The following is an 18,815-nucleotide window of genomic DNA, read 5'->3' as shown; positions in this document are numbered from 1 at the left end:
TCTCTCAAATTCAGTAGAGGCTTTGGGGATGGATAAAAGAACTAAGTCTTGGGAGGGAAGACAGTAACTTCCTACGCATTTTTGACTGATGTAGGTCAGTAAGTGAGATGGGAGCAGACCAAGAATAGTTAAATAACAGGATACCAGCAGATGAGTCTACAGGACAACAAAGCACTAATCCAGCTGAAGCACAGATACAAACAATTCAAAGAAATTGATTCAAACAATCAAAAGCATACACTGTAGAAGAACTCTACTGAAAGTAGATCCGGCAAAGGAGAAATGCAATGCAACAAAAGTGACTATCCTTGCAATCGCCGACGCAAACGTTAAAAAGAAAATACTGAAATGAAGGTGAGTACTCATGTGTAAGTCGACTCTTGGACATATCCTTTGTCTATCTCCATGTCTGCACCATGGTTCCTCATGGGAAGAACCACCTGATGGAATTTTAAAAATCTGATTCAGTGACCAACTAAAAATCAGTTGAAACACAGTTGTGACAGTAATCAGGAAGATAAGAGTTAGGCATAATAACTCTAATCAGAGGTGCAGTAGCTGTCATCCTAGAATGATTCCACAGATAATGCACCACTTACAATCTAGCACTGAAGCACAGATGGTCAAGTGCTTCAGCCTTGGCACAGGGGTTTTCAATGGAAATCTGTCTCCATTGAAAAGCTTAGTACAAAGGACACAAGACTGCAATATAAAACTTTGCTATAGAGCATAAAGAGTAGCTTGAATATTGGCAGCAAATTCTTTAGTCACATGAGACCTAGAGAGCTTTGTTTGGCTCAGATCGATTCCGGCATGTTTGGCCTGATGTTGGCCTGGAACAATGACTGAAATCATTGTCCTGACAGTGAAGCAAAGTTCGATGTTATTGGTGAGTGCAAAAGGTGTTGGAGAGGTGACATTTGTAGATTGCACCATGAATTCTCGTGAACTAGATAATTCCCTGTGTCCAGAAGCCTGCCAGAAGAAGAATAGTATAACATGACAACAATTCAAAGCGCACAGCAAAAGAGTTTCACACAAGTGTTCTTAAAAAATAAAAACTATGAAATGCTCAAGTATGTGCCTGGCTTGGATCAGAATACCTCTGTAGTAGAAAGTAGAGAAATGTAGAATAACAATTCTCTCTGGAAAAGACAGACTCAACTATTTCTCTCCAGGAGCTTCTATAATGTTTGTGTCTTTCACAATAAAAAGGATTTTGAGAGTGTTATTAAAAAATAAATAAGTATGAGCTTTAAATTTCCACAATGAAAGGTGTAGTGACTTTTGTTGGATTGAATTCATCCTGTGAGGTCTGTTAATGCAGTTACTGCAAGGTGATCCAGTTTTGACTCATTTCACATGTAAGTGATACATAAGTGGTACAGGTGTGCGCTCGCTTTTGTTGAAGCTGTTTATTTACAGCCTTAGTGATCTTTCCTACTGACTTGAACTACTTTTAATTACAGTAGCAATTAAACTTATGAAACGTTTTGCCTCTGAGGATGTGAGCTTCTCCTAGGATTCAAAGGAATAAGAGGTATTTGGGATAATTTCCAAGACAGAGGCAGATTTTTCATGAGCTGGCCACTGGCAGCACTGATTTAGATAACCATAAGCATATACTTTCCTGTGTCTCTTTTGTGTGAGTGCTGTGCATCTTGTCTGTGCCCGTGTGCTAAATCGAGTCTGTGTATAGAGCGCCTTCACAAACAAAATGCATTGAAAGAGCTAAAGAAGAAAAGGCCGGCTTTAAAAGAGGCAGTTTCAGTCAGTCGCAGTGAAACAGAACAGTACCTTAGTTGAATATTGTGGTACCTCATAGAGAGGCCGGCCATACACAGTGGGTTGCCATGCGTGGGTCGTGGTATCTAGGGAGTCTGGCAATCTTTCGAACTTTGAGGAAGGCTTCAGAGTAAACTATGGCTGCAGCAGACACTGCACTGAATCATAGCAACAAACCAAAGATTTAAATTTTATTTTTTATTTTTTATTTGCTGCATTGTTCCATCGCCACATGAAAGTAATTATAAGAAACCACATTTGCATAGCATATCTTACACCTCTGCACTCAGTTTTTACTTAGATTGTAGTTTGAATACAATCTTCAACTAAAGAATATGTAACTATTTAGCTCTCTGCTCCTCCACAATCACTATTACTTCAGGTTCCAGTGTTGAATTTGTTTGTTTCTCGCCCACCTTGTTCTGTAACATAGTCAAACCTTTGACTTTTATTTGGTCAAGGATAAGAAGAAAGTGGATTTCTCTGTTTTAGATCAGTGAAATGTCAAACTATGCCAGCTACCTGATGTAAAAAAGCAAATATTTGTTTTGTGTACTAGTCATAAATGAATTTAAACGTAATTCAACTACTCTGTACTCTATAGTTTGCTGCTTAAATGAAACCCTAGGCAATTTGACTGGCACCCATCCAGTGCGTTGGATTTATTAAAGTCTTTGTGAGTTAGTGTTAGATGAGTAGAGTTACATCTTGTTGGGCACATCAGTAACATTGTTTTGACATTCTTACCCTCCACACATTTTCTTTTAGCTCAGCTCTAGTGCTTTAGTTTAATGTTTTATTGATGACAGATCAGTTATACTCAATCCCAATAAATCAGCTGGGACACTTATGATTCATGTCACCCCATGGCCTAGAAATAAAAATCTGAGTCATTCTTAATGCTGGTGTCCTGGTGGTAGCATCATGATTGTCTGACAAACACGTCACCCGATGACCACGTGATCCTTAAAATGAAAAATTCAAACTCCTCAAGTATATTTTGTGTATTCATTCACTTTTAAATATTTTTCACTGGATAAATGTAATGACTCATTGTCCACTTGTGCTTTGTTAACTGTGGTTTGACTGCTTTTATATTTGAGGCCCAAATTGAGCCCACTATGAATCATTAAAATAAATCCTTTTAGCCTTTCATTTTATTTATGCTCACGTAATATGTTATATTTTAAGGAGTATGTATATTGCTAGTTTTTTAAAACTAGACAGACACGTGGAGTTGCTGCATTTTTACTTTCTTTTTTTTTTTAGTCTAACAGAAACCCAAAAAAGTTGCTTTGAATTTATTAATCGCTGGAAATCGTATTTTATTAGTTTTGAGGCTTGTGCACGACCACATAAGATGAAGTCTTCCATTCCTCCAAAGTACCAACTTTGTGTCCTGGGTCCTGGCAGAAGAGGCTGCAGGCTCGAGGGGCAGCTGCAGCCTCACACCTCACTCGTGCCCGTGTCGGGTGGCCCGGACGGCGAAGTGTGAACCCTTGTGGTGCAATCTACGTCTGCACTATCGCCGGACTGACAGGGCCGGAGGTCCAATGAAATAAGTCGACATATTGAGGTTGTCAAATCAAAGCCAAAGAGGAGGCGCTGTCCCGTCGTCGTCTGAATGACGTCATGCACAAACAGCTGGTCGTTGGCAAATATCTGAAAAAATGTAGACCAGCAGAGCGTCTGAGAACTGCACTCGGGCTGGAGCCCCTCACAAAATATTCTGCTTTTAACGATGTGGCAACTGGAGCGCCTGGGCTCAGGATGTAGCCCTCCGAGGCTCCTCTTGCTTGTTTACACCTATCTCTGCGCTGTTGGAGGTGAGTTTCCATTCAGTGAGTGTTGCTTTTGATTCGCGGAGAGCTGTTCCTTTTGTCGGGGTGCTGAAATCCTCCCAGCAGCGGCGGCAGCATCTCATCCTGTCTCTGGCTTCAATTCAGTCTCCGAAACATCCACAGCTGCTGCTTTCAGTCTCGGCCACTGACAAAACGGTTTTCACGAACACGGACCTGCTTCGGTTACGTTACGTATGGGGAAGGATGCTGCTAATTATGGCTCACAATGCACTGAGTGAAGCTCCTATAGGTTGTAGGCTACGATACGGAGGTCTAAATGTGGTCACAAGAAAACCGATCAGTCCGGACGTGTTGACTCTTGTTACCTTTCATTTGTTCTCGTTTTGCGGAGACGTGAAGGCTCAAAGCCAAGTTAGTGCACGCTGGCACGGCTAACTACAAAATGTGACCATAGTAATGGGATAAAGGGAAAGGTTAAGTCAAACCTTCTTGTTTCCCGTCTTAAATTTAACCGGCTTTGATAGGAGATGAGGACTAAACTGGTTTAACTGGATAATGGGAGAATTTTGAAGTTGACTTTTGTAAAATCAAGTTGTTTTTAGGTTTTTAAATGTATGAAAAGTGCAGCATGCTCTTATTATTTCTCTCTATCTGTTTCCTTAAAAAAGAAGAACCTAAGCGTATCCTCCTTGATTTGTTTTCTTTTTTTAAATGTCTATCCATGAAAATTTCTTTGCTGCTTCAAGACTGAGGTGTGCAACAAAAATCTCCCTGCGTGATAACAATGAATCCATACCTACAGCACAGACTGTACTGGCTGTGGCCACTAAGGACCATACAGGTCTGTCTGACTTGTTGCTGTTTTGCTTTATCAATTCTAGTAACTCATTCGACATATTTGGCTTTAGACAGAAAGTCCAGTTTACTCAGTTTACCCTTCCTCCCCTGCTTTCTTGGATATATCTCAGTAAAACAGAGACAACATAGAATTAGAGCTTATTCTTTACCATAAAATAATTTATGTTAACCCACTTGATTGCCAGGCAGATTGTGCATGTTAATGTTTAATATCTCTGGTGTCTGCATCTCCCATTGTGGAAGTGGAAGGTCCAGTAATCTTTACGGCTGCGTGTTATCTTCGAGGCGTTTGTTTCTGTAGGTGGATGTGAGGAGGATGGAGGAGAGAATAGTGTTGACTCAAAATTTGACTTTATCGCTGGCCAGTATTAAATTTGGTGTCATTTAGTGGCTCTTGTTCCAGATCGTTGATCTTTAGCAGCTGTTTTTTTTTTGAGAGAGATTTTAAAATCTGCTAGAGGAGGAGGAATTTCGAAAAGCAGCAATTACTTTTTGCTGTTCCAAAAAGTAAAGTTTAAAGACAGCCCAGCTAAGTATTAATGGATAAATCCCATGTTGAGATGACAAAAAGCAGGATTATGTCTATATTAAGCCTCTAACAGAGTAAAACAGTGGTAGGGAGGTGCTCATTGAAGAGATTATTGAATCCAGAACCACACTATGAGAAAGCCTGTAAGCACTCGGCTGCCTTTATCTTCAAATGAAACGTCTTTATTTGGCTGGCAAACAAACAAGCATATTTAGATATTTTGGCATGTTTACACCTTCAGACTTAAGTGAAGTCTCTGTGCGTGGCTGCTGGAGTGTCACCGAGCCCGGAGCTTTTCACGCGTAGCTTGAAAATAGATATGTCAGTTCATTATTCTAATTTTCTGTATTCATTTTGTCACAACAACCTCAGATCTTGAGATCTCGACGTGTTTGACACGTAGCCTGTCTTGTCAATTAAGTGTGACGGTAACCACCTCTGTATAGCTTGCACATTAGAGAGCATTGGAAATCACAACTATAAAAATGTAAACGCGAGGCTGTGACAGTTGCCAAAGAAACGCACCCTGTTTCAGGATATTCAGTACTTGCAAGACACTGATGCAATTAACACGTGTAAGTAAAATCAAGCCTTAAATATTAACTTGTGATAAAAATGATGATTAAAAGCTATGCTTAGGAAAAACGATTTTTTAAATCCTTTGGCTATAAACCCCTCTAAGATTTTAGTTTGTGCCAGTAAAGAGGCACAATGACAATAAGCAAAGGTTTTAAAAAAGGAAGAGTTTGATTTTCTTAGTTCCCTCTACCATCTCTTGACCCACTGTGACAGCCCTGACCCTCTGTTAGTGATCTAGAGACTGTGTGAAGGTGTATTTTTGATGATGAATGGTGGCTTTCATGTACCTTAGATTATGACACCTGGAAAAAGTGACGATTAGCAATTAATTCTGATTTAAGGATTCCTCTTGAATAGCGTAATCACCATTCACAGTCCTACTTCTGTGCAAAATCGGCAGCTTCTTCTTTTTTTAAACCTCTTTCTGACCGATCCACTGTAACTACACTTTTTGTGGGCTTAGCTGCAATCTGTAAATGGAAAGAAAAAATCATGTCTGTTTCTTTCTAATCAGCCAAGCAGTGACTGTAGGCTTACTGCAGACTCCAGCACTGTTAGCGCCAAACTCACCCTTTTGAGTTATAGCACTTCAGGCTGTGACCCCAGTCACAGTCTGTTAATGAAAGGGCAAAGAAGAATCTTAATGTAAAGAAGGCTCACATATACCAGAGATAACAGTCCAGCAAAAGGCTGGAATGAGGCTCAAATAAAGACCTGGAGCTTTGTATGGGATTAGGATTTCACTCTTGACAGCAAACCACTTCATTCTTCTCAGTTTCGGCTTCCGTAGTACATCTTTAGTATTCAAGGTTGCCTCCATAGGTGAGTGGATAATGTCGTGGGGGGAGAAAAGAACAGAAAAGAGCTGTTTTGCTCCTTTTACGCAAACATAAGAAAGTATTGCGCATTCAAGACAACCTATTTCTTTACACGTCTGCACCTCATTGCCTTTTCACTCGTTTTATTTATCATGTTTTGTTTTGTTATTTTACTGTCATCATTTTAGAGGTCCGGGCTCCTATTCACTGTATTCTGAAAACAGTGGTGTGAAATTATTTATATTTTTGTACAAATTGTAGGTGAGACAAAAAGAAAACCCAAACAATGTCACCACAGGTATTGCAATTTTAATGGCTGACACGCAGAAAGCGAATGCGCCACAAGTGGAAGCATTTTCCTCCAGTGAAACATCAAAGTGCCACCGCATTATTCCCGTAATAATCTGCTGCCTTCTTTTCTACCTACTTGAGTTTATATTTATGATAACGCCTCGCCTAAAAGACGCTTTATGTTCTAGTTTAGCAATTAAGTGACTTGCACACAATTTCCCCCAGATTTTGCCCACCCGCTGGCTGTGCTTGATGCCAGCCCAGCTCATGTAGGTAATGTGGCAGATTACACCTGCTGCTTGTCTGCTGCATTTATATGGAGAGGCTTTGGTGGGTGTAATCCAAGGATTTGACATTATGCAGGACGTGAGTGAGCCTGCATATATCCGTCTCCCGCAGCTTCTTTTGAAGGAGTTAAAAGTCTTTGATCACATATTTTGATTATTTACCTCTTAAAGAAATAATTTGCTGCCTCTGAGGTGAAACTCTGTAAGTCATTGCAGCGAGTCACCTTAAAGCTGCTCTCTAGTCACAGCAGTGATAGTACAGGCATATTGGGAAATGTTCATAATTAAATATTTATTCTTTGTAAGCAACAGCTTTAATCATGATTCAATGCTTTCAACGATGTTGATATTGGTCTGTTAGTGAGATGGTTGTTCCAAGCACACAGCTTTCCTAATTGAGATGTGCTGACAGTTATTTCATGGGCTACCATAAATGTCCGTGGAGCTATATATACACTGAATACATGAACATACAAATAAATCCAGGGTTGTTTCCAGCTTAGCGGTCATACTACACTGTGCAACACATTTAATAGATTATAATAGTACACTCTGCAGTCCTTCTGTAGTATGTAGCATGCAGTATGGATGTCATTTTTAGTTTTAAGTTTCCCAGCTACAACCATGAGTCAAAGCATATGGGATGTTCAGTCAGTTGAGTCAAAGTTTCTCTTCCTCAAACCAACCACTGCACTTCAGAGTAAAGCAAAGCACCCGCCTGTCTTGTCTATCTTTTCATTGCAACTTTGCTTCAAGATTTATAGGACGTTGTTACTTTAAAGTAATAGTGGCAGTAAAACTGTTTTCCACCCTGTGATATAGTGCCCTGCATTGGACACTACATCACTTTGATCACCTGACTTTTCATATAATACCATTATTAGGTCATGTTTTTATTTTCTTGCAACTTCCATTAACCTCAGCTATAGTTTGTATGCATTGAAAAGAAATGTTACCAAATTAAATTGGTAACATTCTAAACTAATCTGGTAACATGCCAAACATGATGCGCACATCAGTATGTTGAAAGTGACTTTTAGTTGTGACAAAGCAGAGTAATGGCTCGATAAGGCTTAAAGGCTATCCACCATCACAAATATTTTTGGGACACATTCCTCTTATTCTCTTCCCTGCAGATTGCCTTTTTGTGACTGAATACTTCACCCGTACGCCTCGTAAGCTGAGTGCTTTCAACTCCTTCGCCAGTGTGGAACTGTTCCACTTCAATGTGCCTGACGACACCATGATGGCCGTATGGAATCTCATCACCTTCAAGGAGCAAGGGGGCACGTTTGGAGACAGCTGCCCGAACCGCAATGTGACTGTGTAAGACACCGAGTTTGGCTTAACACTGTTCTGTTGTTGTTCTCCAACTGAAGTGTTCTTCTTCTCCAGCTGATTATAAGCATCTTAAATACATTTAGAAAAATAAGGGGTTATAGCCTACACGCAAGGAGAAACTGTGAAGCCGTTAGCTGTATGAAGCTTTATGTATTTTTGTCAGTCTCCTGTGTCTCAGTGATATAGCGTCTGAAATAATGGACGCGCTTGTTCCATTCAGATATGAAGAGCTTATTATTAATGTTCTGTATCTGAAACGGTACCAGCTGTGAGTGTGTGTGTGTGTTTGTCATACAGAAACATGGCCTTGGAATCACTTGCTCTAGCAGAAACCAGAACAAAGACCATTTTGAGTGCTTTGGCAGGTGTTTATATGCCTGTCTGTCTGGATTGTCAGTGTGGTGGTGTCATAACTGTGCGCGATACAGTCAATGCTCTACAGGTGCATAGCTGAGATCAAAAGAAAGGTCAAAGATGGATATGTGCTGAATAAATTAACTCCTTGCTTGAAACATCTTTGTCTGGTGTATAAATATATAATATTTTTGAAGACGTGTGGTCTGAGAACTTGTTGCTGTGATTCTTATTTGTGTATAGGATGCCAGCTGTACTTCTGCTGTTAGCTGTTCCCATGGATAACTTTAATATTTAGCAGATGTTCTTGTTGTTTATGACAGTATTAGGCCTAAGGAGGCTAAACTGTGGCTTTGTGATTAATAGGTACTTCAGGTCCGGGGCTCCTCCAGTAATCAACCCCCTGTTCACCCGCTTCCCTCGGGATACAGTCATCCCAGGGTCATTTGCTGTGACTCTGACCTGGACTCTTCCAAACCGTACAACAGGAGCATTCAACGTGACCAGCCCTCTCCCTGGAGACTGGTTTCTGGCGGCACATTTACCTAAGGATGAAGGCAAGATCTCAGTCAAGGTGAGCCTGCACATTTATCACAAATAAACACCAGAATTCCTACAGCTTTACTGAAAACAAATACTCGGAATGAATCTTTCTTAGTACTGAACCACTAGACCAATATTGCCAGCGTTACATCCACGCTGTGAAAAATAGAAACCCCTCTGCACCCAGCATCAGTTGTTTAGAGCTGTAAATGAAAAGACTGCATCATGTTTGTGTTACACATCATTCACCACTTATGACTGGTAAAATGTAAGCTTATTTGTGTCAGAGTGTTATGTATCATAACTCTAATGATATCTAAATCATTTTCTTCATGCTTGCTTAACTCCCCTTTGTGACGGGAAAAAAAAAATTAAATAAAAATGATTTAAGTGATCCTTGGCATTAGTATTCCAGTATGTGCTGCAGAACCTAAAGAGGCTGAACAGTGTCAGAGAGTTTTTCTTCATCTCATCGTGTTCTCCTATTTGGCTGCATAAACACCTGCTGATTTCCATTTCAGGGAATTTATGTGTCACTGGCATGGTGTTCACTTGTGCTTTGTGGTTTCCACTGACTGGCAAAAGTGCACCTGAAATACACAACAATCAAAAATATAATCAGAACTTGCCAGCAGCATCACATATACAGAAGAATTGGTTTGTTTTGGGGGATTTGGGGATATAAGCCACCATGGCTCAAATGTGACCAGCTTCCAATGACACACTCTGTAGATGGAAATAACAAACCTTTTAAAATTTTGCTTTCTGAAGCAATTTTCTAGCAACTAAGATGTTTTTCCTTTAGAAAATAGACACAATTGGAAGCAATGCAAGCAGAAAAGGGAGATGTGCGACGCATTTATAACTATCTCAGTTTAATACCAATCTTAAGAGTAAGTAAGGATTTAGCAACTGAAAACAGAGTCAAAGAGAATAACTGCATTTGCTGAAATGTCCTTTATTGCAAATAGAATATTCTACTCTTTACAGAGCAAAATTGGAGTTCTGTAATACCCTTTTTATATGTCTCTGTAGAGCGCACTGGATGCCCTTGAGCATTTTTATAAACGAAGGGCTAATATTGTGAAGAGGTACATTTGTAAAACGTTCTTTTAAACTTAAACAGGTAGTTGTGGTACCTATACAAGATAAAAACGTGAGTGCAAATGAAAAAAAAATGAAAAGAAAACAAGTCAGCAAAAGTTCCCTAATAAGGTACAAGCCACGGTCTACTTGCTAACAAACCTCTAGGCCAATGCTACACCTTTTCCAAGGAAAGGGGACAGCTTTCTGCTTATCTCTGTGATGCCAGTGGCAAACCGTTGTATTTGACACCTTGGGATGAGAATGTGTTGACAGGTACTATGTCCTGTCAATTCAGTGCAGCAGCAATACAACAATACTTACTGCTGACTCAAATACAATAGCATACAATTGAACAGAGTTGCGAACACAAGCTCTAAAAGGTTTTTGTTTTTTTGCAGCTCTCCATGTATACCTGATAAACTTTGACATACTGTATATTCCAAAGCGAACCTTAAAATTACATCGTCTCGGTGGGCAACTGTGACTGAAGGAGCTAAAATAATGCATTTAGACAGGGTTTCATTAGGGAGGTTTAGTGCTTTATGGCTCTAATGGAGTTTTAGAGGCTTTAACATCTTGCCAAGAGTGAAATTCTGTGGAAAATGAATGAATGCCCACATCGCTTTTGTTATGAAGAAGGTCAAATGTAAAGCTATTGAACATCAAAACCGTTTGGGCTCACAGTGTAAAACCATTTGCTCTCAAAAGCCCACGTTGGTTGAGCTTTTATTCAAGCACAAGGTGCATGTGCATGTCCAAGCGACAGGCTGTAATAAATCAAAGGGTCACCCCAGCAGCTTCCAGACTAATGACATGCCACAGTAATTGTGACTCGAGAGCAGGAGGGGTCAATGATCAGTTGACAGAAACGAAGGGCCTAATTTGGCATTCACACCTGTCCTGTTGAATCAGGTGCAAAAGGCTTCTCTTCATTTTACAAACAAATTTTACAGCACATCATGTGTAGAAACTAATGCACGGTCTCTTGGCTCTAAATCAGTCTGTCTACTCGGCTCATCTCACAAAGTAATGCACATCAAGCATTAATGGTTCAGAACAACACAAGTGAAATAGTGGGTGCATGTTACGCTGTGTGGCAGGGAGGGGGAGGACGGAATGATATTAATCCAGGAGGCTGACAGGCTTAATGCACACAGTCCATTAGGAATTTTCAGTCGGTCTGAATGATATCTAATCTCCTCTTTACCAGCTTTTAAAAAAATTGGTGAGTTAACCACAAAAATACAATCTGAACAACTGCTGCTTTATCTTTGTAGGGTCTGTCCGAGGAATGCCAGTATCTGTTCCAGCCTCAGCTCATTGTTCAGAGGCTGGTTGGGATTTCAGTACTTTACCCTGGATACTTCATTGACCAGATGATCCCAGTCCATAATAGATCTGCACTTTATAAGTAAGTCACCTACGTGGGCTCCTAGAAACCTGACAGGGGCTTGACTTTGAGAAAAGACACCAGGAGAAAATTGCGTTTTATTTTTATTTTTTGCAGCATGACACTTCCCCAGCCTAATCCTTCATCTGCCTCTTAAGTTATGTTTTTTTAATGTATCTTGCAATTTCATTTTAAAAGGTGCAATTCCTGTGTGTGATTAGTTTGCACACCTTTATCAACTTCACCTACTTTGAGTCTTTTGATTGGAATAATAAGATTTTGCTTCCAAGGTTAATCTTCATTTTTTTCATGGTCTTCGCGATGGTGCCTAAAGGAAGGAGAGCTGCTATTATGAGTGCTGCATAAATGATGTGAAGGGACTATAATACTATATATATTTTTATTGAAGCCTTATCTTCATTTTCTCATGATAAAATATATAGTATATAGATTTAACATAGAAGCCTTTGCAGAATAGATGTGATACACAACATTCAACAAATCTAAAAGACACTTATTTCAATGAAGCTGACTTACATTATGTTTACTCAGTAGAGGTCTACATTTTATTGTGTGGTATAATGCCTAAAACATGTGTTTATGTGTGCCTGTGCAGAGTGTTCATCCCCAATTATATATCAAAGGTGAAGGTTCAGCTGGTAAACTGCAGCACCAAGAACAAGAGTAGTGACAGTTGTCCCGTGGTGCTGAAGATAAGAGCGCGGGCACCGCCAGTGCATAACTCAAGTGCCCTCGACTGCAGGGAGTGGAACCCTTGTGAATTAGTCACCCTTGTACCTGCCTGGGAGCAATGGTATTACATCCTGGTGGAGAGATATCTAAGTAACTCTGACGTCTACTTCCGCATCGGGGTGCAGGTCACAGGTGAGTGTGATGCTTTTTTGCCATATTTTCTGGCTAATGTTAATTTCAGTTGTTTGTAGCAAATTTGTGTTCTTTATTTATATCAGAATAAACACATTATAAACACATAAAAAAATCATTTCAATTACAATCATTTCAATAAGCTTCAGACCTGAAGTTAAAAAGTCATAAAGTCAGAATATGGACTTTGTTGGTTAATATTACATAACTTTCACTGCTATTTGCTTCTGGTCATTCAGATAGATCAGTAAAGCCTGATTTAGACTTCTGCAGGAAATCTGTTGTAACTTACAACATAGCTGGAAACCCCTTTTAATCTTATGAAAAATGTAACTACATGTGTATATTATGGTACAGGTCAATACATCTCACAACAACTAAATGGCTTGGTAGGTTACATCGCAAGGTTAAGAAGCGTTTCCTGTTACGTCATAAGTTACAAGGCAGATTTCCCACAGACGTCTGGGGGAAATCTGCCTTTAGACAGTGACCGTTTATAATGTTGCAACTGAGGTTTGACTGAGATTAGACTTTTCGTTTTAAATCAGGGGTTTTAATAATAACACTGCATTAACCATAAACGAATTACCATATAGACATTTTTTAAATTAATATTCCTTTGCGTAGTCACTCCTTTTTATGGATTTAAAAATAATTGGACAGCTGCCTGATAAGGAGTGTCATGGCCAGGTGAAACCCAAATCCGCATTAATTCCCTGTAAATTAAGAAGATACAAGGTCTGTACTTGAATTGGTATTTGCACTTGGTAGATGCTCACAGAGCTCCTTATGTGATCCAAAGACATGTTGAAGTAGTCAGCAACTTCAGTGAGGCGATCGTGGCTCAAGAGTTGGGCGTTCGCCTTGTAATCGGAAGGTTGCCGGTTCGAGCCCCGGCTTGGACAGTCTCGGTCGTTGTGTCCTTGGGCAAGACACTTCACCCGTTGCCTACTGGTGGTGGTCAGAGGGCCCGGTGGCGCCAGTGTCCGGCAGCCTCGCCTCTGTCAGTGCGCCCCAGGGTGGCTGTGGCTACAATGTAGCTTGCCATCACCAGAGTGTGAATGAATGGGTGGATGACTGGATATGTAAAGCGCTTTGGGGTCCTTAGGGACTAGTAAAGCGCTATATAAATACAGGCCATTTACCATTCAAAAGATAGTTTATCTCAGTATGGGAACGCTCAAGAATAGAAAAGCCACAATAGACTTAACTCAAAGATATCTTAAACTACTAGCGGAGTGATGGCAGGAGAAGGAAAGGGAGCATGATCAAAGCATGCCGCATCATCTGTCAAGTATGGTAGAGCCAATTTGATGGCATAGGCATGCATGGGTGCCAGTGGAACTGGGTTAGTGCAGTATTTTGATGATGAGAAGTAGTCGAGCAAATTCTGAAGTGTATAGTGATATAGCTTTTGTTTTGTTTTTTCATGGGATTCAGTCAAATGCTGCAAAACTGAAGTGATCCACAGAGGGATATTGACTCAGAACATACTGCAAACTAACCCAAGAGCTTCTAAAAGCAAAGAAATGTAATGTTCTTAAATAGCCGTAACATTCCCCTGATTTCAGCCCAGTTGAACATGCTTTTAAGTAAAGACAACAGATGGCAGAAAGGACTACAAAAGCAGCTCTAATGAAGCGTCTGAAGATGGGGATGGTGCTCTGCTGTGAATGGAGACACAGACAGCTGCAGACAGAGTAGTTGTTCCTGTTATACCTTTTCCAGGTCCACTTAAGAGGGAACATGCACAGGTGTAGCATAGTTCCTCCTCGGTTTCAGATTCAGTACATTCATCAACGATAAATTATTTCCATCTAAATTTGAATAAAGTCTTTAATGTCTGTCATTATATTAATTTAGATATTAAAAGATCAAAAAATTTATAAAATGTTATAACAAAACACATATATTCTTTCTTCTTTTTGAGAATTTCATCATTAAGCTGTATTTTTTATCTGGATTTTAAACTCGTGAAAGTAAAATATTCAAACCAATATTAGTTTTATATTTAATAACCTGGTTTATCTATTGTGTTTAATTGGACAAGTGCTGGAAAAGCAATTGCAAAGAATAAAAAAAGTGCGCTGTAAATGACATAAAAATATTGAGTTCGATTAAACTAAAAATTGAGATGCTGATTTAAAAACAAAAAAACAAAAAAACAAACCCCTTACCTTCTGTTTTGCCTAAATTTCATGATTTGACCTTTATAGATATGGAGATTTAAAATTAATAAATAAAAAATGTATTCTGTTTAAATTTACATTTACATTTTAAAGTGAAGACATCTTTGTGCATTAGTGTTATAGATTGATTTAAATTACCCTTTAATGTTTAATGACACGGCATATTCAGCGCCTGTTGTGATTGTGATTTGGAGATCTATAAATGAACTGAAGGTTTTTCACATTGTGAGGTTTTTGAATTAAACTATTTTACCAATTTTGCCAATTAAAGTATTTTACTGCTTTACTAGATGTTTATCTGTTGGATTTCTCTTTTTTCTTATTATCTGCAGATAAATTGCGGTGTTTATCCATGAGCAGTTTGTCTGCAATTTTATTTATTTTTCTTCCTGCTGCTTTAAAAGACCAAGCTTGGGTGGTTTACCTCATAAATTAGGCCAAACAAAAGCTCAGAGTGGATCTCTGCAGCATGCCATATCAAGTATTCAAAGGTATGCAGTCAAAGTATAGAGGATTATGGCTTTCAGATGCACATAAAAGACTAAATCTTGGCTGTTCTACTCTTATCTAAGCACAAATCGGAAAATGTTTTTCAAAGACTGTCCAAAATGCTCATGCATCTGACAGTTTATGTTTGATGGGATAAGGGATGCCAGACACAGTCAGATCATCAAGAGGCTTCTTCAAGAAAAGACTGGAACCCAAACTGAGGTGATTCGTGCAGGATTGCTAAGAGGCAAATGATACCATCCTTAAGTGCTACATGCTGTTTTGGGGTTGTGGAGAACCGAGATACTCTTTATGCTCCCTCAATGGGGATAGCTCACAAATCTGTGGGACGTCCACTTCCATGTAGCGATCCCCTCCCTTTGCTCGGCACTGTACAGTGCACTTTGTTACTATGGCAACACAGACACTAATTATTCACACTCTGTCTCTCATCCTGTCTGCCAGGCAGATCTTACTTGACCTTTTGTGGATTTAAATTGGAGAACAGCTCAGGTTGAGGGAGGAGACCATCTGGAGTCCTCACCTTTCTTTCTGTTATTGGTTATTGTTGTTATGAGCTGTCTCAGAAATATGTGCCCATAGTTGAATTTGGTCCAATTTACAGGTGTCACGGTTGCTAGTAATACAAAGTGTGATAAAACTAGGTTGCACTTTATTATTTATTGTTGCTGTTTATAAAGCATTTCATCACTGCAGCTTTTCTGTCCTCAGCAGACAACTGAACAGGGTTCATGTGTTATGCTCTAAATCAAAGGGGGGAAAGCCGCCCACACAAATACAGTACAGTACTTATTGTGTATATACATTTAGTCTTGCCTCTCAGCAGCCATTTTTGTTGGATAAGAGCAACTGCCCATCTAAATGAATGAAAAGAGACTTTAATAGGAGACTTTTACTTTAATTGTAGTGGTCACCAAGACCTAAATATACATCAATATGGAAGGTTTACAGCTTAATTTAAAAACCTACTCGATTTCAGGACTGAATAAATACAATGCGAATACACATCTTAGATACAGAAAGCCAAGAAAAACAAAAGGTGGACTTATCTATATCATCACAGAAATAAGTTAATATGTCTGCCACCACACAGCCGAACGTATCATGATCTGTATTGTGTATGATGTGATTGGTTAACATGTCTTCTGGTTTAATTACTGGTTGGCTCTTTTTGAGACAGATGGGTGACATTTGCCTCTTCTTCTATAGATTTTTCTATAGATTTTTTTCAGGATTCTTCAAGTGCTCCATCTTTGTCCTCCGTCTACGAGGCTTTACAGATTTTACACAAATGTTACCTGCAGCTGCAGTATTCAGTATTTTTAGGCGTTCTCCACCTGCCTGTACGGACATCAAAATACTTCAAACCCTTTCGAGACAATAATATGCAAACGAGGTTGAGCTAAAAAGCCTTTGAAATCCTTTCCCCTTGGGGACTGTTGGCATTGGATGATACTTTGCCATTCGACATCAGTGACCATTTTGCATTGATTTTCTATGTGTTGGTGGAAAACATACAGTCTACAATCAAGTTAGAGGCAATCCACAGCACTGAATCTTGTTGTATATGTTCTGGAAGCCAGCTGAACTAAATAATTAGGTTTCAGTTCCATTAATATAGTGCCAAACAACAACATGGTTTACTCTGGGTGCTTTACATATATGTCAAGACCTTAAAGAAAACCCATTAATCCCCATTAATGAAATGCTTTCTGTGAGAAAAAAAAACACCTTCTAACAGACAGAGTTTTTAACAGCAGGGTGGGCGGCTGCCTTGGTGATCAGTCGGGGGTCACAAGAGAGCAGAGAGAGAATAAATGATATTGAGGAACAATAGCAAACAATAAACACTGCCTGTAAGCACGGATCTAAAACACAGAGCTCCAGCTCAAACATTTATAGAGACTCTGTTGCTTATAGTGCATATAAGTGCAAATTAAATAACAGCATTGTTTTGACTTTTTTTTTCCTGAACAGATTGCTCCAAACCCAGTTTGTTGAAAGACCAAGCACAACCCAGCTCCTCGATGAACATGCCTCAGTCTTTTGGAACAGCGATGGGTTTCTCCTTATCTGATACACTGTTAATGGCAGCCCTGCCAAGCCTGTCCCAGAACAGCAGTCACCTGCACACCTCAGAAGACAGCATCATTTACCTTGCACCGACTGCAGACACTAACAAGTGCTGGCCGATCCGTCCTACTCTGCGCAATGAGCTGGACACCTTTTCTGTGCACTTCTACGTCTTCTTCGGTCCAAATATATCGATTCCACCGGACAGGGCAGCCGTGTTCGCCGTCAACCTAATGCCCGTTTTAGACAGTGGAGGAGTCCTAAACATGGAGCTCAAACTCAACATGGTGAGGTTTACAGATGATACAACTATTGTTTCTTTCATAATTTCTCGCAGTATTTGTAAAATTGCGAGGCACTGTTAGCTCATCAAATCAGTATTATCATCCTGGTCCAAGGAAGGGATTTGGCCCAAGATGCTGGACAGTGCTCTGGCACCACTCTCACCCTTCGCTTGCTGTATCCTGTGCAGGGATCAGATTGTTATCAGAAAAGTAAATTTGCAACAGTCATAGAGGAGAAAATCAGCAGCTAGCAAGGGTGAATAACTGGGCTCACAAAGTGCCTGGCTGAGCGCGCCTGCTAAATATGGATGCACGTATGGTCATAGACTTTGCTGTGGGAACTGAAAAAGTTCACAATGAAACAGGCGCCAGTGTTTGGGCTTGTGGCATATGTCTCTAATTGAGAGCAAACAAAATGCAAAAATCAGCCAAGCAGGATTTAATATGTCTGTGTTGATCTGTCCTTCAGATAGTAATGGCATTAGGAATGCACCTGCATTGGCTCTGGAGGTCTACAGGGAGCCAGAAACTGGAGAGCTACAGGCTGGCAGATGGACTTTTAAACATTTTACTTCTAATGGAGAGAAAGCCAGCCAGTGTTGAGACAGCAACAAGATGAAGCACAAAACACTAACAGATAGCTTTGATTGTTTACTTCTAAGGAACATCCTGACAGTTTGGGAAGTATTGCTTAAAATATCGGGTCTATCTCCCCACATTTAAAGATAGAGTAAAAATACTGGTAAACGAAATGTGTTGCCCACAGTACCAGTGATTTAGCACAAAAGATATAAACAGTAGGAAATGTCAGACATTAAAAAAGATGAAAAAGTGCATTTGCAGCAGCAGACTTGAATTTAACACTAAATCTATTACGCTCTAGGTTTAATAGACAAGATAAGTCAATTAATGAGGAAATCAATGTCAGATTAATCATAAATGAAAGTAAACCCTATGTGTAGTGCCCCCTCCCCCCCGTACAATCCTGTCCTCACAGGTTTGAAATTGTCCAAATGCAGCTTATATACTGTTTCTCACCGCTTCAAGACTTTATAATAAGCCAGACTACACATCCATCATCTCTACTGAACACACGCACACACAGATGAAATTAATGATCGATCTTCTCATCTAACCCCCGGTAAGAAAGCAAACAGCCTTCTTTCCAAGATTGTCAGAGAAAATTTTTAAAGGAAATGAAAATAATTGAC

General features: G+C 39.7%; 1 protein-coding gene across 1 annotated transcript in view; it reads left to right on the top strand.

Annotated features, from left to right (window-relative positions):
• Positions 1 to 3,425: 3,425 nt before the first annotated feature.
• tmem8b (transmembrane protein 8B) overlaps positions 3,426 to 18,815 on the top strand; it is a 34,577-nt gene continuing 19,187 nt past the window's right edge. The window contains exons 1-6 of the mRNA XM_005738139.1: positions 3,426 to 3,611; positions 8,086 to 8,275; positions 9,011 to 9,218; positions 11,551 to 11,684; positions 12,280 to 12,548; positions 17,225 to 17,607. Coding sequence (XP_005738196.1) covers positions 3,527 to 3,611; positions 8,086 to 8,275; positions 9,011 to 9,218; positions 11,551 to 11,684; positions 12,280 to 12,548; positions 17,225 to 17,607 — 1,269 coding nt within the window. The 5' untranslated portion in view covers positions 3,426 to 3,526. The remainder of the gene's footprint in view (positions 3,612 to 8,085; positions 8,276 to 9,010; positions 9,219 to 11,550; positions 11,685 to 12,279; positions 12,549 to 17,224; positions 17,608 to 18,815) is intronic.

Source organism: Pundamilia nyererei, unplaced genomic scaffold (genome assembly GCF_000239375.1).
Source record: "Pundamilia nyererei isolate P.nyererei 1_Seehausen unplaced genomic scaffold, PunNye1.0 scaffold00082, whole genome shotgun sequence".
Lineage (NCBI taxonomy): Eukaryota > Metazoa > Chordata > Actinopteri > Cichliformes > Cichlidae > Pundamilia > Pundamilia nyererei.
This window is presented reverse-complemented; position numbering and strand designations above follow the sequence as displayed.